At 40.0% G+C, this 25,051-nt stretch overlaps 1 protein-coding gene across 1 annotated transcript in view; it reads left to right on the top strand.

Annotated features, from left to right (window-relative positions):
• The window catches only part of WDFY2 (WD repeat and FYVE domain containing 2), a 151,543-nt gene that overhangs the window by 91,213 nt on the left and 35,279 nt on the right, over positions 1–25,051 (top strand). Inside the window, exons 4-5 of the mRNA XM_004577496.4 lie at positions 16,425–16,479; positions 21,460–21,610. Coding sequence (XP_004577553.1) covers positions 16,425–16,479; positions 21,460–21,610 — 206 coding nt within the window. The remainder of the gene's footprint in view (positions 1–16,424; positions 16,480–21,459; positions 21,611–25,051) is intronic.

Here is a 25,051-nt window from a genome sequence, read left to right on the forward strand (position 1 = left end):
AGCAGGCATTCAAGGAATTCAAGGAATATGTCACACTGGAAATGAATCAAGTGAAAGCTGATATATCAGAAATGAAGAATACAGTAGAGCAAATGAAAAGTACAGTGGAGAGTCTCCAAAATAGAATGAAGGAGGCAGAAGAAAGAATCTCAAAATTTAAAATATTTCCTGTGGCCAGGGGAAAACAAACAAAAAGCTGGAAGCAGAGCTGGATCAGCCCCCCCCCCAAAAAAAGTATTCAAGAATAAGAAGGTGCAGAAAGAGAAGTTGGGTTTACAAATGTATTTAATGAAATAATAAGGGAAACTTCCCCTAATCTAGAGAAAGAACTGGGAAACAACCTCCAGGAGGGGCACACAACTCCAAACAGGCCTGATCAAAAGCGACCTTCACCAAGACACATGATCATCAAGCTCTCTTCAATTGAACATAAGGAAAAGATCCTTAAATGCGCACATGAAAAAAATCAACTGACATATAAAGAAATGCCGGTTAAACTCACAGGAGACCTCTCACAGGAAACTACAGGCAAGAAGAGAATGGAGTGACATATTCCAGATTCTAAAAGAAAAAAAAAAAAGATTGTTGACCCAGGATAACATACCCAGCAAAACTTTCCTTTGTCTTTGAAAATTAAATAAAATTCTTCCACAGTCAAGAAAAGTTAAAAGAATTTGCCTCTTCCAAACCTGTCCTACAAATGATACTTCAAGATGTTCTCTTGACAGAGAAAAGGAATAGCGCCCACCAAAACCAAAGGCAAATGTGAAGAACAGCCCAGTAAAATAACAACAGAAGACTAAATCAGTGAACAACCCATTGCTAAAAAGACAGAACCAAACTACCACCTATTTGTATTAACCCTGAATATAAACATCTTAAACTTATCAATCAAACATCATAGATTAGTAGACTTGATTGAAAAACAAAACCCATCTATTTGTTGCCTACAGGAGACACATTTCACCAACAAAGATCAGTGAAAACTGTATCTCATGGCTTTTGATTTTTTTTGTTAGTTTCATCTCTTCAAAACACTTTTTCTGATTAAATTCTTCCATGACTCACAGATCATAGAGTAGCATCATTTTCTTCAAGAAGGTTCTTGGTTTTCTTTTTCATTTCTTCAGCGACACATTAGTCATCCAGTAGCATGTAATTTAACTTTATGGTGTTGTTATTTATTTTCTTTCTGTTTATTTTGTTTTGTGGCTTTTCATTTAAGAGGATGTATAGTAATGGTGTAATAGAGATTATCGTATCTAGCAGCATGTTAGTTAACTTCATAGTAACGTAAATTTTTTTCTTCCTATTGTTGATTTGTATTGTGACTTTTCATTCAAGGGTATGTATAGTCACTGTGTAATGGAGACTATCATATCCAGATGTGAGTATACAATGCAGTATGCATTTCTACTTCCAGACAAAAATGGAGTTAGAATGAAACTGTTTATTATATCTTGACAATAGGATGCTGGACTCTCTGCCATTGCCCATGCCCGCAGTGATGGACATATGACTGTGTATTAAGAACTATTCCATAGTAATGATATATGGGAACTCAGTGAGGTGGGAGGAATTTGGGGGGTAGATAAAGGAAATCCCAGGGCCTATGGAACTGTATCATAAAATGATAATAATAAAAAGAAGTAAAATTGTAATAAAAAAAGGCGTAGCACTCAGAAAGTCTTCCAGAAATTGCAATTGCAGTTTGTATTGCAAAAGTTCTATTTTACTATAAATAAATTTTGATTTACTTTTTGGTAAGCTTAATACTTTATCTAAAATTAAAAACTTTCAATTCTTTTTAAAAGACTGTTATTTTTATTAGAAAGGCAGATATACAGGGCGAAAGATCCTCTGTCAGCTGCTTCACTCTTCAAGAAGCTTCAAAAGCTAGAGCTGAATCGATCCAAAGCCAGGAGCTTCTTGAGGATCTTCTACATGGGTGCAGGGTCCCAAATCTTTGGGCCATCCTCGACTGCTTCGCTAGACCACAAGCAGTGATTTGGATGAGAAGTAGAGAAGCCGGACATGAAGCAGTTGCCAATATGTGATCCCATCAAATGCAGCGCAAGGACTTTAGCTGCTAGGTTACCATTCCAGGCCCCAAACTTAATTTTTATGCAATGAGTTGACACTGGAAGTTTAAATATATTTTAATAAATATTTTTAGACTAGTTTGTGTCTTATGAGTACCATTGCTGGCTAATAAGCTTTACTTATAAAATTTTCTTTTTTTTTTAGTTTTATGTAGATTTGAATAATTCTCATAATTGAAAATATGTGAATTTAAATATAAGTGAAAATTATAATGTTTAAGCATGGATAACATGATTAGAAACAGGTTGAAGAAACTGCTCATTGTTGTGTTTTGTGTTAACCAAAAACCAAGACATTGGCTACTCTTGGGATTTGAGTAAAAAGTACAAATTGTTCTATTTGTTGGCATTGATTAGCAGGAGGAATTGTTTAGCAGTTGAAATCTCTTTCTTTTTTCCTTTATTTGTTGAATAATTTGTAAATATTTTTATTCACATAGTTGTATAAAGCATTGAACCCCAAAATGACAATTATGGTCCTACTTTAAGCCTACTATTGATGAGTAAACCAGTTAATCTTTCTCTGATGGTTTGTCTAAATAAACACACAACTAGCAAATGTTGCTTATCAACTGCAGCTATGACTTAAAAAGAACCATTTCGTGTTTGTGTAGTATATATTGATTTTTTATGCTTCTTAAAACTCATACATGTAAAATAGTATGGCATTAAAATTCTGTTTTTAAGTTATTACATTTAAAATACTATTTCGTATTCTTATTTGATTCTTTTAGCAAAATATATTAATTACCCTCCGTGTGCCAGGAAGTGTTAGATGCCTATGATACATTAGCGAACTAAATATGTCATCCTTCCTTAAAAAGGCCCTCTTCTCTGTGTCACATATAATAAACTCAATTTAAATAAGGAACATAATAATTTCTACATTTGTTAGATGATCGTAGAGTTGATGTGTACTGTCGGGTGAAGTAGTGTGAAGTAAAAGGGAATGGAAATGTGAGAGCAGGATAAAGGGAATGGATTGCAATTTTCAAAAATATATGTATTTAAAAGGCAGAGAGGAGACATACAAAGATTGTTCTATTTGCTTGTGCACTCCCCCAGTGCCTACAGCATCCAGGAGGGGCCAGGAACTGAGTCGTGGTCTTCCTCAAGGTTGGCAGAGATCCAGCCACACACAGCCTCCCAAGGTATGGAAGCTAAGTAGCAGGCCTTCCAAATGAGTGCTCTATGCCTGCATCTAATCTTGTGTCTTAACCACTAGGCCAAACACCTTGCCTAATTGTGATTTTTAGAAGATAGACTGGTTGGGCCTCATAATGAGGTGTCGTTGGAGTACAAGACAAGTGGGTGGAGGAATGAGTCATGTTTAATATCTGGGGAAAGGAGTTGCAGACAGAGGCCAAGATAGCGCAAAGCTCTGCGACAGAAGCTTTTCTCATACAATTAAAATTTTGATTGTATCTTTTAAAAGAGATTGATTATTCCTTTACTCATAAATATTTATTGGTTCCCTCTGATACACTATCTATTAGGGAAAATGGTAATCTTGTAGGAGACACACCGACAAGAAAAACAAAACTACCTTTCAATTTAAAATCTGTAGGGAATAAAAAAATCTGATCACAGATAGCACTGACTTAATGCAGATTGTGATCAGTAACATAAAAGAGTACTGGAATTTCTTGAAATTCAGAGAAACAAGATCCTTTATACCTGGAGTGAGTGTAATAAAAACAGACCATTCAGCCTGGCTTGGAAAGATAGGTTTAAGAAATAACAGAAATTGGGGAAAGAGAGACTAGAGCAAAGGTTAGGAGGTAGAAATGTGCAGGTCATTGTCGAGGATAGTTGGAAGTGCATTGGAGGGGGCAGCGTTCAAGGGAGATGATGATTGGATGAAGAAATGTGTAGGAGAGATTGAGTAGAGAGAAGGAATGATTGACAAAGATCACTCAGTGGCCAGCCTGTTGTACAGCCAGTCCAATCAGTTGCTTCTGTCCACAGCCAGCATCTGTTCTGATTGGTCAGTGTCCGTGGCAGACCAGCTGGCTGTGCTTTCACTGGGTAGCAGCCATCATGATAGAGACATTGGAGGTGCACAGTGCTTCATGCTTCCTTTTTGGTGGGTATTAAACGGTGTATTGTCTGGGTTTTTTACAAAGTATAATGATTTCAGAATTTGCACTGCGGTTTTTTTCCTCTGCTCATAAAAATTCAGTGAGACATTTTCTCAGGTTTCAGTGTTTTGAGGAGAGCTCTTTGAGCTCAAAAGATCAGTGGATTTGAAAAATTAAGAGACAGATCCTGTGTTTTAGCCTAGCTCTGCAGTCAGAGTAGCTTGTGATCTTGGGACAAGTCCAAGTATCTCTAAACTTTAGTCTCCCATCTAAAGAATGAATCATTGGATAAGGTAGTCTCTAAGATCCTTTACAAACTCCAAAACTCCAAGAGAGCAAAAACTTAAAAGTTCCAGACTAATTTCACTATCAACTGGGAATAATAGTTGTTAGCTGTAACTATTAGGCTAGAGGCTGCGGTTGGGCCTAACAGTGAAGATATTGGCTAGAATTTCCTGAATCCCACTTTGGAGTGCCTGGCTCCTGACTCCAGTGTCCTGCGAATGGAGACTCTGGGAGGCAGTGATAATGACTCAAAGTAATAGGAAGACCTGCACTGAGTTCCCTACTCCTACAGTCTCTGCTCCTTTCAGCTTCAGTAGGCAGTTTCTTTCTTTGGAATAATTTTCTCCAAAGTTCTGACCTATGTTTTCTTCTGTTCAGATAAATAAATGGCAAATTATGTAAACTAATTTCTCATACCATTTGTTTAATATTACAGTAGAATTTTTCATTTAGCATATGCAACTTCTTTTACTGTCTGTGAAAGATCATGAGGATACAGGATACCGAGAGACTTTCTTTGTGTAAAACATAGATATTATGGATTAAGATTATGGGCTTGAACTGGATATTCTCCATTCATTGAATAACTTTCAAGGGCATTTGTCCTTAAGATTTTGCAGTTTTCCAGAGGCAGTTTCAGGAGTGGTTGCATCCAAACCAACCTCTCCCTTCCATCCTCTTGGGAAAAGTACTGCTGAAAAACCAGGGTATGGGAAAGAACAAAAACACCTGCCCACGGATAAGCAAACATGCTGGCAAGTAAACACTTAAGCACCCAGGCGGAGCAACCAATTAAGTAGTTTGTGTGCAACAAGATCATGAAATGTTTTGTGTGTAAACCTGAATTTGAACAAGAATCAATAGAGTTTATAAGCCTGACTTTGTTTCTTTGTAAGCATCATCTTGAATCTGGAGAGACTGGCTGTTGTTGCCCAAACCCTGGGCATCTTTGTTCCACCTCTTGTTTCAGACACTGCTGTGGTACATGTCAGTCTTAGAAATGTGACTGGAGTTTCCTACAAAGCTTGCAGTCCAGGCTGGGAGTTTGCCACTAAAGCATCCATTCACCACCTTTTTGAAATATCTGTGTTCAGGAAAGGTTTTAGTCTTTAGACGCTTGACATTAGGGACAATGACAACTAGCCTCTCAGAACCTGGATGAGAGAATGTCCCCACTGATTGTTAGCCCCAAAGCCTCTTTTCATAATCATAAACAAGAATATGTCTTTGAATTCTATTCTGCAGGCAGACTGGCAGAATCTGAAATGAAGATTTTGGAATGCTAAAATCAATTCAGTCACTAAAAAAAGTAGTTCTCAAACTCTGATCCCTGAAAAGGAAGCTTTTTCATACTAGCGTCAAGATACTTATCTCATTCAATCCCATTTTCCAACAAATGTACGAATTTGATGCAGAAGCAAATGAGAACACAAGTGTCTTCTGTTAGACTTCTACCTTGTCACTCCGTTAATGAGAATTGCTAACCTGGAAAGCAGTGCTTCTGACGTCACTACATTCTTTGTTTTGTAAAGAAAATTTTATTTTTATATTACCGTAATTAAATTGTCATTGTTGAAAATTTCTGCAGCTGTGATTTCTAATAAGATGTATCAGTCAGTGTAACCCACAGAAATGCAAGATCTTCAGAATACGTTATTTTTTAAGGCAAAGGAACCAGAAACCTAAGTTTTGAGAATTACTGATTTTAAACAAAAAGGTAACTAAGGTGTCCCAGATTCCAGGCCACTCAGTGTGAGAGAATGGAGACAACCTTAGATAAGAGGCCCCTGTAGCTTAGAAGCTCTTTGCTCAGTGCCGTTCTCATGGATGTTGAGGTTTTACTTGCTGGTGGTTTTACAGCGATTTTAGTTTCATAACAAAATTGAAAAAATTCCCATAGACCCCCTGCTTCCGTAGACACATAGCCTTCTCTGTTATCAGCAGTCCCCACCCTAGTGTCACATGAACCTGTATTGATATCATTGTCACTCAAAGTCCACAGTTTACGTAAGAAATCATTCTTGGGGCTGATTCTAGGGGTTTGGACCAAAACATAATGACATGTGTCCCCATCCATCACTCAGTTGTCCTGTCCTACAAATCCTCTCTGTTCTGAGATAGCCCATGCAAGGTCCAGTTAGAAGAGAACAGAAACTGGGTAATCAGAAGATATGAGTTAGTTAGGAGAGGATACTAGGTTGTTGCACTTAGAATGACAGATTGGAGATGCCAAGAGAGGCATTGAGCCTGTGAAGGATATGGGGTGGGGGGAGCAGTACAACTTCACTGGCCCATTGCTTTCACATGATGACCTCTGTGTCTTTGCAATAAATCCCCTCCTCTGTAGTGGTTTATGTTCCTTACACTCAAACGAGCCTAAGTCAAACCTGGGACAATAATAAAAATAATGTAAGTGTGTAGACTATGAGGATCAGTAGAGTTCGTGTGGTTAGTACTTGAATTTGACTCTCAACTTCCTGGTATCTGAGGCAGGAACAACAAGACACTACTAATTTTGAAACTATGTAATAAATCAGTTTTAAAGATAACAATATGTTTCTAACAGTGATTTCAAATCAGTCATTTGTTTACATATGAAATTACTCAAAAAACTGAAAATAGAAACACCTTACATGATCCAGCCACTCCACTTCAGGGTATATGACCAAAGGAACTAGAATCAGGGACCTTGAATAGATCATTGCACCCCCGTGTTCACAGTAACATGTACATTACTAAAGAGCTAGAAGCCCAAATATCCATCAACAAATGAATAGATATATAGTATATACATACAGTGGGCTGTTATGTGGCCTTAAAAACTAAGGAAATTTTGTCACCTGCTACAACGTGGTTGAGACTGGAGGATGTTATGCTAAATTAAATTAATCAGTTCCAGAAAGAAAAAAATGTCATGATTCCACATGAATGAAGTACCTCAAGCAGTCAAAAATCATAGAACTAAAGAAGTAAAAAGTGATTAATCAAGACCTGAAGGAAGGGAGTAGGAGGAATGAGTGTTTAATGGGTGTAGGGTGTCAGTTTTACAAGATGAAAAAGATCTGATGCATGATACTGTGAGTTTGCTCAGTCCTAATAAGCTAGGTAGCCAGAAATGATGAAGATGACAACTTTAATGTTGTGTATGTTTTCACTACAAGAAAATAAAAATCAGTCACGTTCATTTCAATAAGTAGTTAGGATATTATGTATTTGACAAACACAAGTAGAAGTACAAATATGGGGCCCAGCGCGGTGACCTAGTGGCTAAAGTCCTCGCCTTGAACGTGCAGGGATCCCATACGGGCGCCAGTTCTAATCCCAGCAGCTCCACTTCCCATCCAACTCTCTGCTTGTGGCCTGGGAAAGCAGTTGAGGACGGCCCAAAGCCTTGGAACCCTGCACCCACGTGGGAGACCTCGAAAAGCTCCTGGCTCCTGGCCTCGGATCGGTGCAGTACCGGCCGTTGCAGTCACTTGGGAAGTGAATCATCGGACGGAAGATCTTCCTCTCTGTCTCTCCTCCTTTCTGTATATCTGACTTTGCTATAAAAATAAATAAATCCTTAAAAAAAGAGGTACAAATATGTATTTGACAAGTACAGTGTACATCCGTGCATGTCTACAGCAGAAACACAGAAGCAAAACTAGATTTCTTACATGAATATAGCATGAAGAGTTTACTAGTCCCAAACCGTTCTTGCTCTTACACCATCCACTCTTGTATGGAGGCAAAAACAAGATACCTCTGGGTTCACAGGACCCTTTGATGTGTTTATCTTTTCGCTAATGACATGGCATAGGCACACATACAAGATCACCCACCCCAAAGCTGTGTACTTTGATATGATACTTTTGCTAGGTAATTAAATAGATGTTATCTCTTCCTTCACTCTTAATCATTTTTGTGTTAAGAGTCCTTGATTATATTTGCCCTGTTCAAATTAAAACTTAGTTCATGTCTTCAGTAAGCAAAATGCATGACTTAGAATCAGTAGCTAATAACCTAGATTATACTTTTTATCCTCCAAGTAGTGCTATGTTTTAAGGAATAGGGATCATTGAGGAACTTTTAAATAAAGAAACTAGAAATTGAAGTTTATGTCTGTGGCATGTGAAAGTCAGTTACAGAAGGAGAGGGAGAGAGAGATCTTCCTCTGCTGGTCCATTGCCTAAGTGGCCACAGTGGCCAGGGGCGAGCACAAGACAGTGCCGGGAGCCAAGAACTTCATTTTGGTGTCCCACATGAAAGGAGGAGCCCAAGCACTTGGGTCATCTTCCATTGCTTTCTCAGGCCATCAACAGTGAGTTCAACTAAAAGCAGGCAGGACATGAACCAGTGCCCATGTGGGATGGCAGCATTTGTAGGTGGCTTTATCCACTATGTCACAATACCAGCCCCAATGTTGGAATTCTTGAGGGGATGGTGTTTTATAGGTGAGTAGTCAAGTTGTACTTCGAACTGTATAGTTCTCCTTTGTCAGTAAACTCAGAGTGGCCCTGGAAACAGCAGAGGAATCTGACACATTGTTTCCTAATTGTTATTGATTGTTTAAAAGTTCTTCTATTATTTGCAGTAGTTGAACATTACTTTTGAGAAAAAGGAAAAGAGGGAGGAGACAACAAATCCAGTAAATACATCTGGTTTAGAGTAGGGCTTCTGCCTCAACATGACCATAAATATGAGATATCTTTGTGGGCAGAGCAGATATTTTAACCAAATACCCGAGACTGGGTTATTTCTAAACAACAGAATTTTCTTTCTCACAGTGTTGAGGGACTGGGAAGTCCTGGATCATGGCTGCAACAGGTTTGGTGTCTAATGAGGTTCCAGTTTCTACTTCCAAGATAACCCCTTGACATAGAGGGACACTAGGTTCTAATTTAGTGTAGGGGATGGAAGGGAATGAAGAATTGTGTGATCCCTCTCAGCTCTTCAGTAAAGGATTCTAATCTCATTCCTAAGTACTCCACCTTCATGACTTCACCACCGCTTAAATTCTGCACCTCCTAATACCATCACATGCGCAATTAATTTTATTTTATTTATTTTTAAAGATTTATTCATTTTATTACAAAGTCAGATATACACAGAGGAGGAGAGACAGAGAGGAAGATCTTCCATCCGATGATTCACTCCCCAAGTGAGCCGCAACGGGCCGATGCGCGCCGATCCGAAGCCAGGAACCTGGAACCTCTTCCAGGTCTCCCACGTGGGTGCAGGGTCCCAATGCATTGGGCCGTCCTCAACTGCCCTCCCAGGCCACAAGCAGGGAGCTGGATGGGAAGTGGAGCTGCTGGGATTAGAACCGGTGCGTATATGGAATCCTGGTGCGTTCAAGGCGAGGACTTTAGCCGCTAGGCCACGCCGCCGGGCCCCCGTGCAATTAATTTTAAACCCTTAATTTAGGAGACACAAATACTGAAACCACTACCCTGTGCCTCGGCCTTATGTGCCCTTGTCAAGCCCTGTTCCTGGGTGGAACTATAAGCCACCACACAGCACTGTGGGTTCTATTCTGCCAGTCCATCATTCCCCATCTTTCATGAGATATCACTGAGAACTTACAATGTGTTAGGACCTAAAGATGACCTAAGAAAACAAGTCAAGCAGCTCCTCTTGGATAAGGTGACATGTTAGCAAACAAAAAGTAATGTATCCACTTGACATACATTTTTATAAACCAAAGAACAATAATGATGAATCTTGTGAAACATGCCACAAGAGGGTTGTGAATGGCATGTGTATACACAGTCATGGGCCTCCTTGTATACATTCTTTAATGACAGAGCCATTAGCAACATTTAAGATATTGCCCAAATTAAGATGGATTTTTTTTTTTTGGCAAGCTTTACTTTTCATAGGAATTCAGAGACAAACAGAAGCAGAAAAGGCATTGACAAATGTACAAAAAAGCTTAAAAGCTTTTTTCTCTTTACTCCACTGCAAGCCACAGTGTTAGATGCTAAGAACATTGCAGTTTAAGCATTGTGGCCATTTTTCTTTTCTTTGCCATTCTTAATTTGTTCTGAAACATCAAAGAAACAGCACCCTTCCTTTTCTTCTAAAGCTTAGAAATAGAATGGTGTGGGCCCCATATAATTGCCTATTAGCTAAATCCTCACCTTGCATCCACTAGGATCCCAAATGGGCACCAGTTTGTGTTCCAGCTGCTCCACTTACTTTCTAGCTCCCTACTTGTGGCCTGCAGTTGAAGACAGCCCATAGCCTTGGGACCCTGCACCTGAAAGAAACTCCTGACTCCTAGCTTCTGATTGGCTCAGTTCCGGCTGTTGCGGCTGCTCGGGGAGTGAACCAGCCTAAGTCCTTGGGCCTCTGCACTCAACGTGAGAGACCTGGAGAAAGATATTGGCTACTGGTTTCAGACCATCCCAACTCCAGCTGTTGCAGCCATTTGAGGAGTAATCCAGAGGCTGGAAGATCTCCTCTCCTCTTCCCTTCCCTTCCCTTCTCTTTCTATATTCTGCCTTTCAAATACATATTGTTTTCTCATCCTCTTTCTTTTTAAATTTTTTAAATTTTAAATGAATTTTATGGTACAATTCCACAGGGCCTGAGACTTCCCTACTCCCTTCCCATATTACCCCCAACCCCGGACTTATTTTCCTCATTCAAATAAATATATACATTTTTAAAGTCAGTTGTTAAGCCTTCATTCAGTGTCAGAGAGTTAGGGATTAAGAACCAACTGTGCTCTGAATTCTAGCTTCCTCTTAATGTGCACCCTTGAAAGCAGCAGGCGATAGCACAAGTTGTTAGTTCCTGTCATCCACATGGGAGACTGGATTGGGTGGGTCTCAGCCCCTGGATTTGGCCTGGGTTAGTCCCAACTGTTGCAGGTGCTTGGGAAAGGGACTAGTGGGTAGGGGCACACTTTCTCTCTCCTTCTCTCTCTCTCCCTCTCTCTATCTCTCTGACTGACTCTCAGATAAATAACTTTAAAAAAAAATATTACAGCTAGCAGAAAGGTTGCATCAATGAAATACATACGACTAATAAAAGTTACATTTTTCTCAAGTAGTAGTATATGTTAGAATATGTTGACTAGGATTGAATAGTCACTATCATACACTACTGGTAAGGACATAAATTGGTGCAAACTCTTTTTTTTTTTTTAAGATTTTATTATTATTGGAAAGCCGGATATATACAGAGAGGAGGAGAGACAGAGAGGAAGATCTTCCATCCGATGTTTCACTCCCCAAGTGAGCCGCAACGGACCGGTGCGCTCCGATTCAAAGCCGGGAACCAGGAACCTCTTCCGGGTCTCCCATGCGGGTGCAGGGTCCCAAATCTTTGGGCCGCCCTCGACTGCCTTCCCAGGCCACAAGCAGGGAGCTGGATGGGAAGTGGAGCTGCCGGGATTAGAACCGGCGCCCATATGGGATCCCGAGGCATTCAAGGCGAGGACTTTAGCCGCTAGGCCACGCCGCCGGGCCCGGTGCAAACTCTTTAGGAAAAATATTGGTAATGTTTATCCAGAGCTTTAGAAGTATTTTAGTTTGTATTAGTAATTCCATGTCTAGAAAACCACTCACAGGTTAATAATCATGAAAGCAGATGCAGATTATTTATAGACTCATTACATTTTCATCTTTATTTATTTGAGACACAGATACAGAGAGAACTTTCATTCCCTGGCTCAAAATCCATGGTAACAGGGGCTGGACCGGGCAAGAAACAAGTATATGTAACCAACATGAACCCTCTCCTGTATCCTTTCACATTTCTTTCAACTCTTTTAAAGAGGCAAACTAGCTTTAAAGTTGTATGTTATAAGGGTTTTTTGGTTCCTGTTTTGTTGTGAAAAAATAAGGTCGCATGATAAACATTACCGTGTAACTTGTTTTCACTTACAGATATCAGAGGTATCCCTCTAGGAAGCACATGGTTCTAACTTTGTATGGTTCTATAATCCTTTGTAAAATAAATATGCCATATTCTACTCAAGTATTTTCTCCTTTGAGTGGATATTCCACTTGTCTGCTGCTTTTTACAATTACAAAAATGCTGCAAGTGCAACAAACCCTGTAAGTCCAGGGGCCATGGGTGGACAAGAGACTGGGGCCCAGATCGGCCATTTAGTTGGGGCTAGGGAGGGCTCACTATGACACTAGCTCCTCGTCCCACTATATGCATTCGCTAGATGTCAAAAAACGTAGCATCTGTGACAGCTGAATTTCGTTCTTAAATGATAGCATCCCAGACCCCAGTCTGAGCTCTCTTGGTGCCAGCAGTGACTACATGCCACTTCATTCACTTCCTGGGTTTCTCCTCCATCGTCATCCCCTATACCCATGATCTGGCTTCAGCAGACACCAGGCTATGGCACAGACAGTGGGGAAGGTGTGTCTCCTGCTCAGTTACAGCTATTCCCTACCAGTGACTACAGCAGTACCCTCTGCAGGTTACTGCAGGCTGTGCAGAACTGGGGTCCTTGTTGGGCAGCAGCCATCAGCCTGGGACCTCTGGAGACTGCCGCTGAGTAATTGGAAATGGCAGCCACAGCCTTCAGCCAACACATTATCAACAGTGCAGAAGGGCAGCCCTGACACCTGCAGAGCTAGATGCTCAGTGACCTGCTGAAGCTCATGTATTGGACCTTTCTGTACCTGTGAGCCTTTCCAGGAGTTGCTACACAGCCATGTGCCTGGATCTGTAGCCACATTCATGGGCCTGACCCATGTGTGCTCTAGGACCAGGAACACAGTGCTAACATCTGAAGGTTGGGATGTGGTACAGAGACATCTCAACATTTTGGTAGTGGCCATAGAAGGTACACTGGCCATCCTAAGGCCTGTGTCTGACCTCTGACCCCAGCCCTTTTCCTTTTCTTTCCATTTATCCTCTCTCCACTCATTTCCCTGGGATGTATACCAGTCTTCTGTGATGCCAGGCTAGGATACAACCAGAGCACCCTCTGCAGGTTCTGAGGCAACAGTTTGGGTTCTTGCCAGTTTCAGACACCTGGGGGAGGGGTGGCGAGCCCCAGATGACTATCACCCTCATCCTGGTTCTTAGCTGACAGGGAATGGACATCAGGACACAGATACAGTAGGGGATGGCAAGATTATTCACATGCTGGTGAGAATGAGATACATAATGCCAGCTTACCAAGGCCACCTCAGGGACCAGCAGGGAAACTGAGGTCTGGGGTAAGAAGGCCTTGCCCAGGCTGTGCTCTTAAACACTCATGCTCTTAGTGTATTTCATCTTCCCCCAGTATTCTCAAATTAATCAAGTCTAGGGTCTGGTTCCTAATCCCAAAAGAATATGGTAACGAAGGTAAAAGTCTTTGATATGTAACTCCTTTTGAACTGAAATATATGCAGAAGATATCACTAGTTCAAAATTTATATACATTTACTAGTCTTTTCTTTTTCAGATTTATTTGTTTAAAATGTAGAGAGATCGAGCCAGGAAAAGGAAGGCATCTTCCATATGCAGACCGGCTTTTCAAATGGCTACAACAACCAGGGCTGGGCCAGGCTGAAGCCAGGAGCCAGGAACTCCATCCAGGTTTCCCATGTGTGTTGCGGGGGCCCATGTAGTTGGGCCTTCCTTTGATGCTTTAGCAGGGAGATGGATTGGAAACAGAACACTTGGGACTGGAGCCCACACGCCAATGTGGGAGGGTGGCATTTAGCATTCAGCATTGTAGGCATTAACTTACAGTGCCACAAACCAATCTTTAGGGTCTTAGTAAACATTGCTAGATCACTTTCTGGAAAGTATGTATGCATTCATTGTCCCACCCACTGCCACTTTCATGTGATAGCCTATTTCTATATCTGATCATCATTGGACATCCCTGACTTTTCCATTTTTACAATGGATGCACAAAACAAATCGATAACCAGTTGTTCTTTATGTGTATTATCCTGTTTATGAGTTAGAGCACTTTTGATGTGTCAGTATGCCATTTTCATTTCTTGTTGTATAAATTTTCTTGCTTTGGTCTGGTTCTCTGAAAACTGAAAACTTAGATACCAATAGTTTATTTGGAGGTCCAAGATGTGCGGTTAAGTGAAGGGAGCAGGAAACTTGAACATCAGGCTGGTTCAGCTGTCATAGAAGAAGCCCAGCTGTCCTCCATCCTATGTTAACTCCATGCACACAAATGCTGGAACAGAAACAGTGCGTTTTGGATGAATCCACCGGAGAGGGTGATGGAGAAGGGTCTCGTCTCCCAGTTCTCCATCTCCCTTTGAATTCTGTTGACTTGCCTTGAGTTTGGTTGCCTGGAAGGCATGAGATTGCAGGTGGCAGCAGTTAGTAGCTTTTTTCTTAAAGGAGGGTACTTCAAAAAGTTTGTGGAAAATGGAATTAAAAGATAAACTTACTTTAATGCAAGAAATTTGATATTCATGCACAATTTTTTCCTAATGCACATTTCCATGAACTTTTGAAGACTTTTTTTTACATCCTGTATTATTTTATATACTACAATGAGTATTAAAAACAATTAGGTGTTGGTGAGTCTTGAGTCTTTAAAACTCAATTTGGTGATGTATCTATCAGATTCTAAATGTTCTGTTCAGAATGTATGTCAGGCTATTTGGGGCTCTATAAAGAACAAGGCTCGAGGTCGGGTTGCTCCTACCCGGAATGAAAGGCTGAGGGTGAATCATTGCTTCGGCACATGTAAGCTTTCCCTACCCACAGTGGAGGCTCCAATGGCAAGCCACTTTACTTTAAAAATGAGTCAGCTCTGTTCAGTTGTTAGTCTAAAAACTCTTTGGAATTAAGGAAATGGATAAGGTAAGTACCACTCCCTGGAGGAATAAATGATAGGAAGATAAAAAGTGACAAGTTAAATAATGCTATTTCTAAGAAAATCGTGAAGAAATTCATTTGTAGATCAGCTTGTTAAAGGGGGCTGAAATAGAAACATGAATAGCTAAAGAAACTTGTATGCTCTCTCACATCACCTATTTCACCTTTGTGACATTTATCACATAGATTGTTAATTTTTTTCTTCTAAAAAATTACACAGACTCCGTGAACTCAGGAACACATTGATAGCAAATAAGGGGTTTCTGTGTCTGTTCTCCCACTCTCCTTAGTCATCAAAGAAAAGTTCTGGTTGCTTCCAAATGTTTTGGAAAGATGTTTTTTTCTCTTTTTAAGCTCTGATGAAGTCATAAGTTTATAATACTTTGCAGCTTATGTTTGACAGCTTACCTTTTAAGAGTGTATGGATATTTTGCCTTTGAAAGAAGCTTTAACTTCAACCCTGACTGGGCCTCATAAACATTTGGTTAGCTTCTGCATGTGGGTCATTTTATAAATGCATTAATGCTGACATGACAACATACATCATCTCTTGCCCAGGAGTATATGCAGCGTGCTAAAAAGACACTGATTTTTCCAGCAAATCTGACACCCAGACTAATCTCATCAGATTGGGGGATGCCTTCCACCTATCCATTTGACCACTGCTTATTGATACCCACTGTGCCAAGGTGCTGTATCAGAAATCCAGTGATAATAAACAAGGGGAAATAAATTGCTGGTATTATAAATAAAATCTTCAAAGTATTTATAACTTTTTTCTCTACTAGAGCAAATGCATCCATTTGCTCACTGACCGAGCCTAGCGGATTTCAGTTGTGGCATCTTTGGAAGAAATGCATTTTTCATCAGGTTTACCTTCAGAGTTGCCAATATCAAGACTGTGAACTTGATCTAATGTCTCTTCTCATGTATATATGAAGTCATCCTAATAGCCACATGGCAAAACCTATGATAATTGCATTAGATCATAATTGTAATGGTTCCTTTAAGAAGGTACAGAATGCTGACAGGCAAGTACTAATGCTGTATATGTGAAATGTAGTTCTCTGGTGATATTTGTTCTACACAGTCTAATTTTACGAAAACATTCACTTAAAGAATTTCTTTTTACTTAATATTTTGCTTTCCTATTTTGCAGGAGTTTATTTTGTCAGAAGATTATAACAAGATGACTCCTGTGAAAAACTATCAAGGTAGGAAGTGAGGGGAGTGGCTTCAGTATGCATGCTTTAAAAATGGTGAGAAGTAGGTGTTTGACATAGCAGTTAGGACACCACTGGAGATGCCTGTATGCCTTATTGGAGTGCCAACTCTGCTTCTGAGTCCAGCTTGCTGATGGGGCATTCCCTGGGGGACATCAGATGATGATTCAGGTCCTTGGGCCCACAGAGACCCAAATAACTAAGTTCTGTGCTCCTGGCTTTGGGCTGGCCCAGTCCCCATTGTGGCAGGCATTTGGGACATGGTCCAAACAATGGAAAATCTATGTCTCTGCCTCTGCCTTCTAAATTAAAATAAAGAATAACAACAACAAAAAAATTCTTGCTTTAAAAAAGGAAAACAGTAATGATAATGTCAATAATAACGTGTTTCTTGGGTTATCGTTTAGCCTAGTGCCTGTGTCCTGTGTCACATTCCTGAGTACCACAATCACCTCCTACTCCTGACTGCAGCTTGCTACAAATGGCATCTGATTTTCCAATGTAAAAAAATTAAAAAAAAAAAACCCAAACTGAAAACTTGGAAGTTTGGAATAAAATAATTAGTTGGTAGTAGAAGCACCACCTTAAGAAATTAACATAAATTGATCTTGGGCAGTGATACCTTTTGGGTTCAAATTCAGGAGCTCTTTAATACAGCAAAGTGTACAAAGATTCCAGAGTAGAAACAAGTCCTGATTAAGATTAATTTGTATTATTTTTTAATTTATATAAGTAGTAGGCGGCTGGTCTACTATGGATAAACCTAATCTGATAGCATAAACAGAAGTATTAGAGTCTTAGATATTGATCAGGAATCTGAAAGAGACCACAACGTAGTATTTTCAATAATTAAAGAAATCAAAGAGCTTTAACACTGTGGTACAGCAAGTTAAGGTTCTGCTTAAGATGCTTGCATTCTGCATCAGTGCCAGTTCAAGTTCCAGTTCTGCTGCTGTGCATGTGTGAGACTAGGAATGAGCTGTGGCTGCTGCTGGCTTAGGCTTCGGCATGACCCAGACCTGGCAGCAGCCAGACAGGGAGTGAGCCAGCAGAGGTAAGATCTTGGTTCGTCACTTGGTATTTCAAGTAAATAATTCTAGAAAAGAAAAAAAAGTGTAAAAATCAGAAGGAAATTAAAAAAACTGAAAAGAAGCAGAATTTTAAAAAGAATCAAATATAAATTTTATACATGAAAAATATGGACTTTGAAATTTTAAAACTCAGTGGATAGATGAAGTGGATTAGACCTGGAGTAGACTAGGAAAAGACTTGACACTAATGGAACAACATATTTAAAGTATTGAAAGGGAGGAAAAAAAAACTGCTAAGATAAAATTCTTTACCAGGAGAAAACATCTTTCAAAAATGGAAGGTAAAATAAATACTTTGAAATATGTAAAAATTGAAAGAATTCATCATCCATAGAGCTGCACTAAAAGAAATTGTAGAGAAAATCTTTCTGGGAGACAGGAATGCCAAAGGAAAGTATTAATCTATTCAAAATAATGAAGAGTACCAAAAATTGTAACTGTAAGGTTTTTTTTCCTATTATTTAGACCTCTTTAAAAGACAGGTGGCTAAGACAAAGTTGTATGGGATTTATAACAAATGTAAGATTAAAACATGACAAGACTAGCACAAGGGACAGGAGAAAAAGAAATCTAAGGTAGCTTCAAAAAGTTCATGGAAATGTGCATGATATTTTCATTTCATTTTTAACTAACTTTTTAAAGTATACTTGTATACTATTATAATGTTATAAACTATAAATGAAGTGGTATCATATCACTGATCCTCAAGTCATGAAAATTAAGACAGGAAGAGATAAAGCAGAAAAAAAAACATGGAAAATAGATAACAAATAGCATGATGATAGACTTAAACCCAACAGTGTCATTTTCGCATTAAATATAAATTGGCTAAAGCCCATTAAGACAGGAGATTATGAGATTGAGTGAAAAATCCCAACCAAATGCACAGATGTGAGCTGTCTGCCAGAAGCACACTTTATGTGTAAAGACAAAAGCAATAGTGTGGAAGAGGAGATACCAGGAAAATATTAGGCAAAAGAAAGCAGGAGTGTGTTTATTACTACTAAAATAGATTCCCAAGTAAGGAATATGAGTAGGAATGAAGATTGTTTTATGAAGATAAAGGGCCAATCAGAAGTTTGTAATGATCCTAATGTTTTTGTATCTATTAACATAGCTTTGAAGCACTTGATATATAAAGTGTGGTGAAACTTTAGGAAAAATAGATATATCCACAATTCTAGTCACAGAGTTTAATATTCCTGTCTCAATTAATTAAACACATTATTAATTGATAGAACAAGTAAGGAGAAAAGCATTAAGGAGTAAAAGGTTCAAAGAACTTGCTATATTTGACATCTGTAGAACATCCCATCCAACAAAAGCAGAATATACATAATTTTCAACTGTGAATGAATAGTTATCAACACAGCTTTCATTCACAGCCAAAAACAGGTCTCGATAAATTTGTAGGGATTCAGTCATACAAAGTGTGGTCTCTGTTCAGAATGGAATTAAAACAAAACAGTCTAGAAAAATCCTCAAATATTTGGAAGCTAACTAACATTTCTAAATTCTCTAAAGGTCAAAGGAGAAATTAGAAAGTATTAAAACAGAAAAGCCAAACGTATGGGATGTTGCTAAAATAATGCCTATGGCAAAATTCATAGCACTATATGCTTACACAAAGGTATTTTTAAAACTTTGTGGAATTGAAATTGAAAGATAAATTTCTTTGGATGGAAAAATTATTCGAATTGAAATATGCATGTTTATGAGGGGTCTTCAGAATATTCATGGCAATGCATATAATTAAACTATGAATTTAAAAATAGTTTTGATTTATTCATTAGAAAGGAAGATTTACAGAGAGAGTGAGAGACAGAGAGAGAGATCTCCCACCCTCTGGTTCACTCCCCAAATGACTGCAATAGCCAGAGTTGCGCCAGTCCGAATCCAGGAGCCAGAGCTTCCTCCAGGCCTCCCACATGAATGCAGGGTCCCAAAGTCTTGGACCATCCTCTACTGCTTTTCCATGCCACAGGCATGAAGCTGGATGGGAAGTGGGCAACCGGGTCATGAGTTGGCACCCATATGGGATCCTCGTGCTTGGAAATGGAGGATTAGCCAGTTGAACCATCAGGCTGGGCCAAAATTTAAAATATTTCTGGCTCTGGAATACTTATCTTTTAGTTCCATTATTGTGCAAACTTTTGGAAATATTCTCATTTTTTAAAAAAAAAAAGAACCATAGCAGAGATTCATAAGATAGAAAATATAGAAAAATTAATGAAACCAAGAATGTGGGGACTTTTGAGATGACTAAGAAAAGTGGTAAACTTGTTAGGGAAAAAGAAGAGCAAATTACCAATAAAATCATTATGCAGCAATAAACCAACAAGTGGTTTATTTAAAGCTTAATAAGGAATATTATGAACAACTTTGTGCTAATAACGCTTGTTAGAGATTGGCAGGTACTATGGTTATTTGTTGCGGAACTGTGTTTATACATCCATACTGCCTAACTCTGAATTCATGATCAATAAGGGAACCCAATGACTTTTCTATCACCTCACCATACCCGAAATGAGGGTACTGATGCCCTAGCAGACTGCCAGTCCCCTGGAGGAGGGTGTGATGAGAACCAGGGAACAGGACAGTAGTTTTTCTTCATTCCAGTTGGCTTCTGTTGAATGACCCAAATCTTCCTTCACTTTTCTGTCTGGAATTATGTATCAACAAGAAAATAGAAATCCTCCTACTTGATTTCTTTTTTTTTTTTTTTTTTTTTGTTTGTTTGTTTCATTTTTTTTTTTTATTATTTAACTTCATTAATTACATTGTATTATGTGACACAGTTACATAGATACTTGGGTTCTCCCACCGTCCTACTTGATTTCTTTCAGTAATTGAGAAACCAGGAGAACCTTGGCCAATCCACTCAACTGTACTATGCCTCACTTTGCCTGTATATAAAATAGGGAGATGAGCTGGATTCCATGAAAATCTTCTCCTAAGATTGGGTGGCATAATGACTCTATGTGTGTTGCCCTTGCGTATGAATAGCTCTAGGAAATTTGCTCCAACTATCACATGTATATGAGTATATGCATATGTGTACACTTTGGTATAAGGGACACAGTCGTGCACCACATAACTCAGTCAACAGCAGACCTCATATGTAATAGTGATCCCTGTAAGATCAATCATAGAGTGATGTCATAGCTGTCTTCCTTTGAGTGAGTGTGCTCTATGATGTTGCACAGTGGTGAAATCTCCTAATGACATGTTTCTCAAAATGTATCCCTGTCATTAGGTCATGTGTGGCTGTATTTCATTTGCTGTTATATGGCACTTGAGAATTATTCTGTACTTTCCAAGCATTTGATTTCTGACAGAAAGCTGTGTGTCTAGAGTTTTGTTACATGCTTATGAAACAGAATTTGAAAAAAAAAAAACAGTGTGCTCTATAAGTGCACAAAAACAAACTATGGTGATTGTATTCAATTAAAGATTTACTTGATTTATTTGAAAGACAGAATGGCAGAAGGGAGCAGAAAGTCACAGAGAAAAAGACAGATCTTCCATCTGCTGGTTTACTCCCCAGATGGTCATAAACCAAGAGCCTGGAATTTCATGTGAATCTTCTGCATGGGTGACTAGGGCACAGGTAGTTGGGGCATCTTTACTGCCTTTTGAATTGGAAGCACTGGGAAGGAATAAATAGTTTTTGAAACTCACATAAGAACACAGACATGTAGGACTAGCAGGCCCACCTCTATCCCTAATGAGAACCGCTATTCTGTTCTGTCTTAAGGTGGTCTCACTGCAATTTATTTATAAGGAGGGAGGGAGAAGAGAAGAATCCATCTCTGTGTACCATGCTTTTCAGCCTCTTTGGGGTGCTTTGTTGATTGTTTTCTTGTCTGTTGGTTTTCAGCACATCAGAGCAGAGTGACGATGGTCCTGTTTGTCCTGGAACTGGAGTGGGTATTGAGCACAGGACAGGACAAGCAATTCGCCTGGCACTGCTCAGAGAGCGGACAGCGCCTGGGAGGTTATCGCACCAGTGCCGTGGCCTCTGGCCTGCAGTATCCTTTACCGGACAAAATCCTTGGATGCAGAAGTGGCTGTCGATTTCTTGGATGCATGAAAATCTGAGCTGTGTGCAGTCTGAGAAGTGTATGTGTTGTCACTTGTTGAGTTGCACCATCTGATTAAGTTGTTACTAGATGTTCCTAAGTCATTTAGAATTTCCATGTAGATGGAGTGCAATGAGATAACTTCACTGGAAATAACAAACCCAGCTGAACATTTTGTCTGCTGTGACAGAAAGTTTGACACCTGGCCAGGATGCAGCCTAGTTTGAGATCTTTAACTTTCAGCAAGAATTAAGCTACGCTGAGATGAAGCCATCACCAAAATATAATCTTTGGCTTTTGTACAAAGGTAACATTCATGTGTGTATTAGGGTTGTGAACATTCTTGATATCCAGCAAAGAATCACAGGTTTCTTATTCACTTTATTATTTATCGAGAGGTTATCACATCATGACCTGAAAGGATTGGCCAGGATCCACATGTTGATGCTGCACACTGTTTTCCAGGTGTGAGGGTTCCCCAGGACCTGGAGAACAATAATATAGAATCTCAAGTTGCTAGCATCCATGTGCTAGCAGGGTGAATCCCTGCTTCTGCTGGGTAACTCTCACACCTGGCCACTGGCCTCCAGGAGCATGTTCTCAGTAAAAATTCTTCAGAGTCTCCTCCTATGACAAATGAGAAGTAGCTGGGACAGACCACTTGTTGGCAAAAGCACGAAGGAAAAAAAATAGAACTTAATTTCTAGTTTTCATTCCCATATTTATAAAATATCTTAGTGATTCTGAGTAATTTGATCAATACATCGCTATTCTTGGCAGTTAAGTGGTAGTAGGTGTATTTTTGTGTATGTATAGGCTTATATTATTCTTGCTGGAAAGACAAGATGAAGACTCCAGGAATGACTGTGTGAAGGGTTATAAAGTGCCAAGTTACCACAAAGACCAGAGGTAAAGACAATAGGGAATGGAGAACCTTCGAGAGCGTAGAACCACCTGAGAACAAAAGACCCTGCCAAGCCTGCCTTCTCACAGCCTGGCCGGGGCAACAGAGTGCTTCAGTTGAAATATATGGCCTCTGGGGCCCAGCGGCGTGGCCTAGCGGCTAACGTCCTCACCTTGAAAGCCCCGGGATCCCATATGGGCGCTGGTTCTAATCCCAGCAGCTCCACTTCCCGTCCAGGCCAGCTTGTGGCCTGGGAAAGCAGTTGAGGACGGCCCAATGCACTGGGACACTGCACCCACGTGGGAGACCTGGAAGAGGTTCCAGGTTCCCGGCTTCGGATCGGAGCGCATCGGCCCGTTGCGGCTCACTTGGGGAGTGAATCATCGGACGGAAGATCTTCCTCTCTGTCTCTCCTCCTCTGTGTATATCTGACTTTGTAATAAAATGAATAAATCTTTAAAAAAAGAAAAGAAATATATGGCCTCTGTTGCCAACAGAATAATGATTTCTTTTCAATTACTTTTATTTGTTTATTTAAAAGGCAGGGAGAGGGCCCAGCATGGTAGCCTTGCATATAAAGGCCTCGCCTTACATGCTAGAGGATCTCATATGGGCACCGGTTCTAATCCCGGCAGCCTCGCTTCCCATCCCGCTCCCTGCTTGGGGCCTGGGAAAGCAGTTGAGGACGGCCCAAAACCTTGAGACCTTGCACCCACTTGGAAAACCTGGAGCGGGCTTGTGGGTTTTGGCTTCAGACTGGCTTAGCTTTGGCCATATGGCCACTTAGGAAGTGAATCAGCGGATAGAAGATCTTCCTCTCTGTTTCTCCTCCTTTCTGTATATCTGACTTTCCAATAAAAATAAATGAATCTTTTCAAAAAAAGTAATAGAGACAGAGAACTCACATCTTCCACTTCACTCCCCACAAGCCCACAGTAGTAACCTATCTGGGGCCAAAGCTGAGAGCCAGGAAACCAGTCATTTGGACTGTCACCTCTGCCTCCCAGGTTCTGTATCAGGAAGTTGGAATCAGGAGGAGATCTGGGTGTAGAACCAAGGCATGCGGTGTGAGGCATTAACACTAGGCCAAATGCTCATCCCAAATAAATGACTTCTTGTAGTGTTAGAGGTAGATGGGTCCTTAATCTCCTCCTCTGTCTTAGTTTCTCTAGGCTGCTGTGACAAATTGCCATTATGTGGGTGGCTTGTAAAGAACAAAAATGTATTGCTTGCACTTGTGGAGACTGAAAAGTCTCAGATCAAGGTACCAGCAGTTTTGGTGAGAGCCCACTGTATGGTTCACAGGTGACCATCTTCTCACTATGTCCTGACATGGTAGAAGGGCCAAGGTGGTCCTCTAGAGCTCTTTGATTAGGGCACACCTGTAGGCTTTTATGTTTTGCTCCAGTCATCTTCCTAAGGCCCCATCTGCAGATCCCAGCTCCTTGGACATAACATTTCAATATCTGGATTTTAGGGGACCATAAACATTCTGTCTTCATTTACCATACACACACAATTTTGCACAAATGTGGTAAATTATGGGTAGTGATGGATGTGTTAATTAATGACTGTGATAATTATAATTATTACAGTTACACACAAAATCATCATGTTATACACCTTGAATATATGTGGTTTTTGTGTATTGAGGAAAGTTTTTCTTCTGTAGCACCCACATGTCATAGATAAGCCAGCTTAAACCTGGAAAGAATCCCATTCCTCTCCGAGGTCACCAGCCCATTAGTAGGAAAACCACCACCAGAACCCAAGTCTTTAGGTTCCTGGTTTTTCCCTATTATACTGCATTGCCCCTTTCAGAACAGAACTATTGGCCTCTATAATTTGCTCTTACACTGACTTCCACATCACTGTCCAAGCCTAGTGATATATTGTCTATCTGTTTTCTGTGTCACTTAGCCAAGCCAAAGAATGCAGACAAAATTACAGATCTTACCCTCAGGATCTTACTGATCTTACCTTAACTTTTTGAATTGTCTGAAAAACAAGAATCAAAAACACATTGTTAAACTTGTCCTCATTGTAGTAGTCTATGATGTAGGACTTTCCCCACCAGTTTGAGACTTCAGGCATCTCTAAAAGTCATTCTCAGGTTTTGGCCACCATACAAGGTTTACCAAGCAGAAATTCATGCAGTTGGGAATCAGAAGTGTGTACGGGTGTGTACAGGCATTTAGGCATCACTGTTAGGGTAAAGGGAAGCTGCCTTGCAACAGACAATTCCTCCAAGAACATTCCTCAGCTTTGACCAGTTCTGCCTCACCATCATTATTTGGTGAATAATGCCTGCTCATAGTCTTGAATATTTTCTGGTGTAAAACCCTGATGACACAAAAGCTCTGTGCTTCCCCTAGAGGATCTCAGCCAAGGACCATGAGATTTCTTGAAGATGCAAGTTTTTTCCCTGCAAACTGGCTAGTAGACACCTTATTATAGGCAAGCTAGCAGTATTAGGGAGCACCTTT

The sequence above is a fragment of the Ochotona princeps genome, chromosome 12, assembly GCF_030435755.1.
Source record: "Ochotona princeps isolate mOchPri1 chromosome 12, mOchPri1.hap1, whole genome shotgun sequence".
NCBI classification, from domain to species: Eukaryota; Metazoa; Chordata; class Mammalia; order Lagomorpha; family Ochotonidae; genus Ochotona; species Ochotona princeps.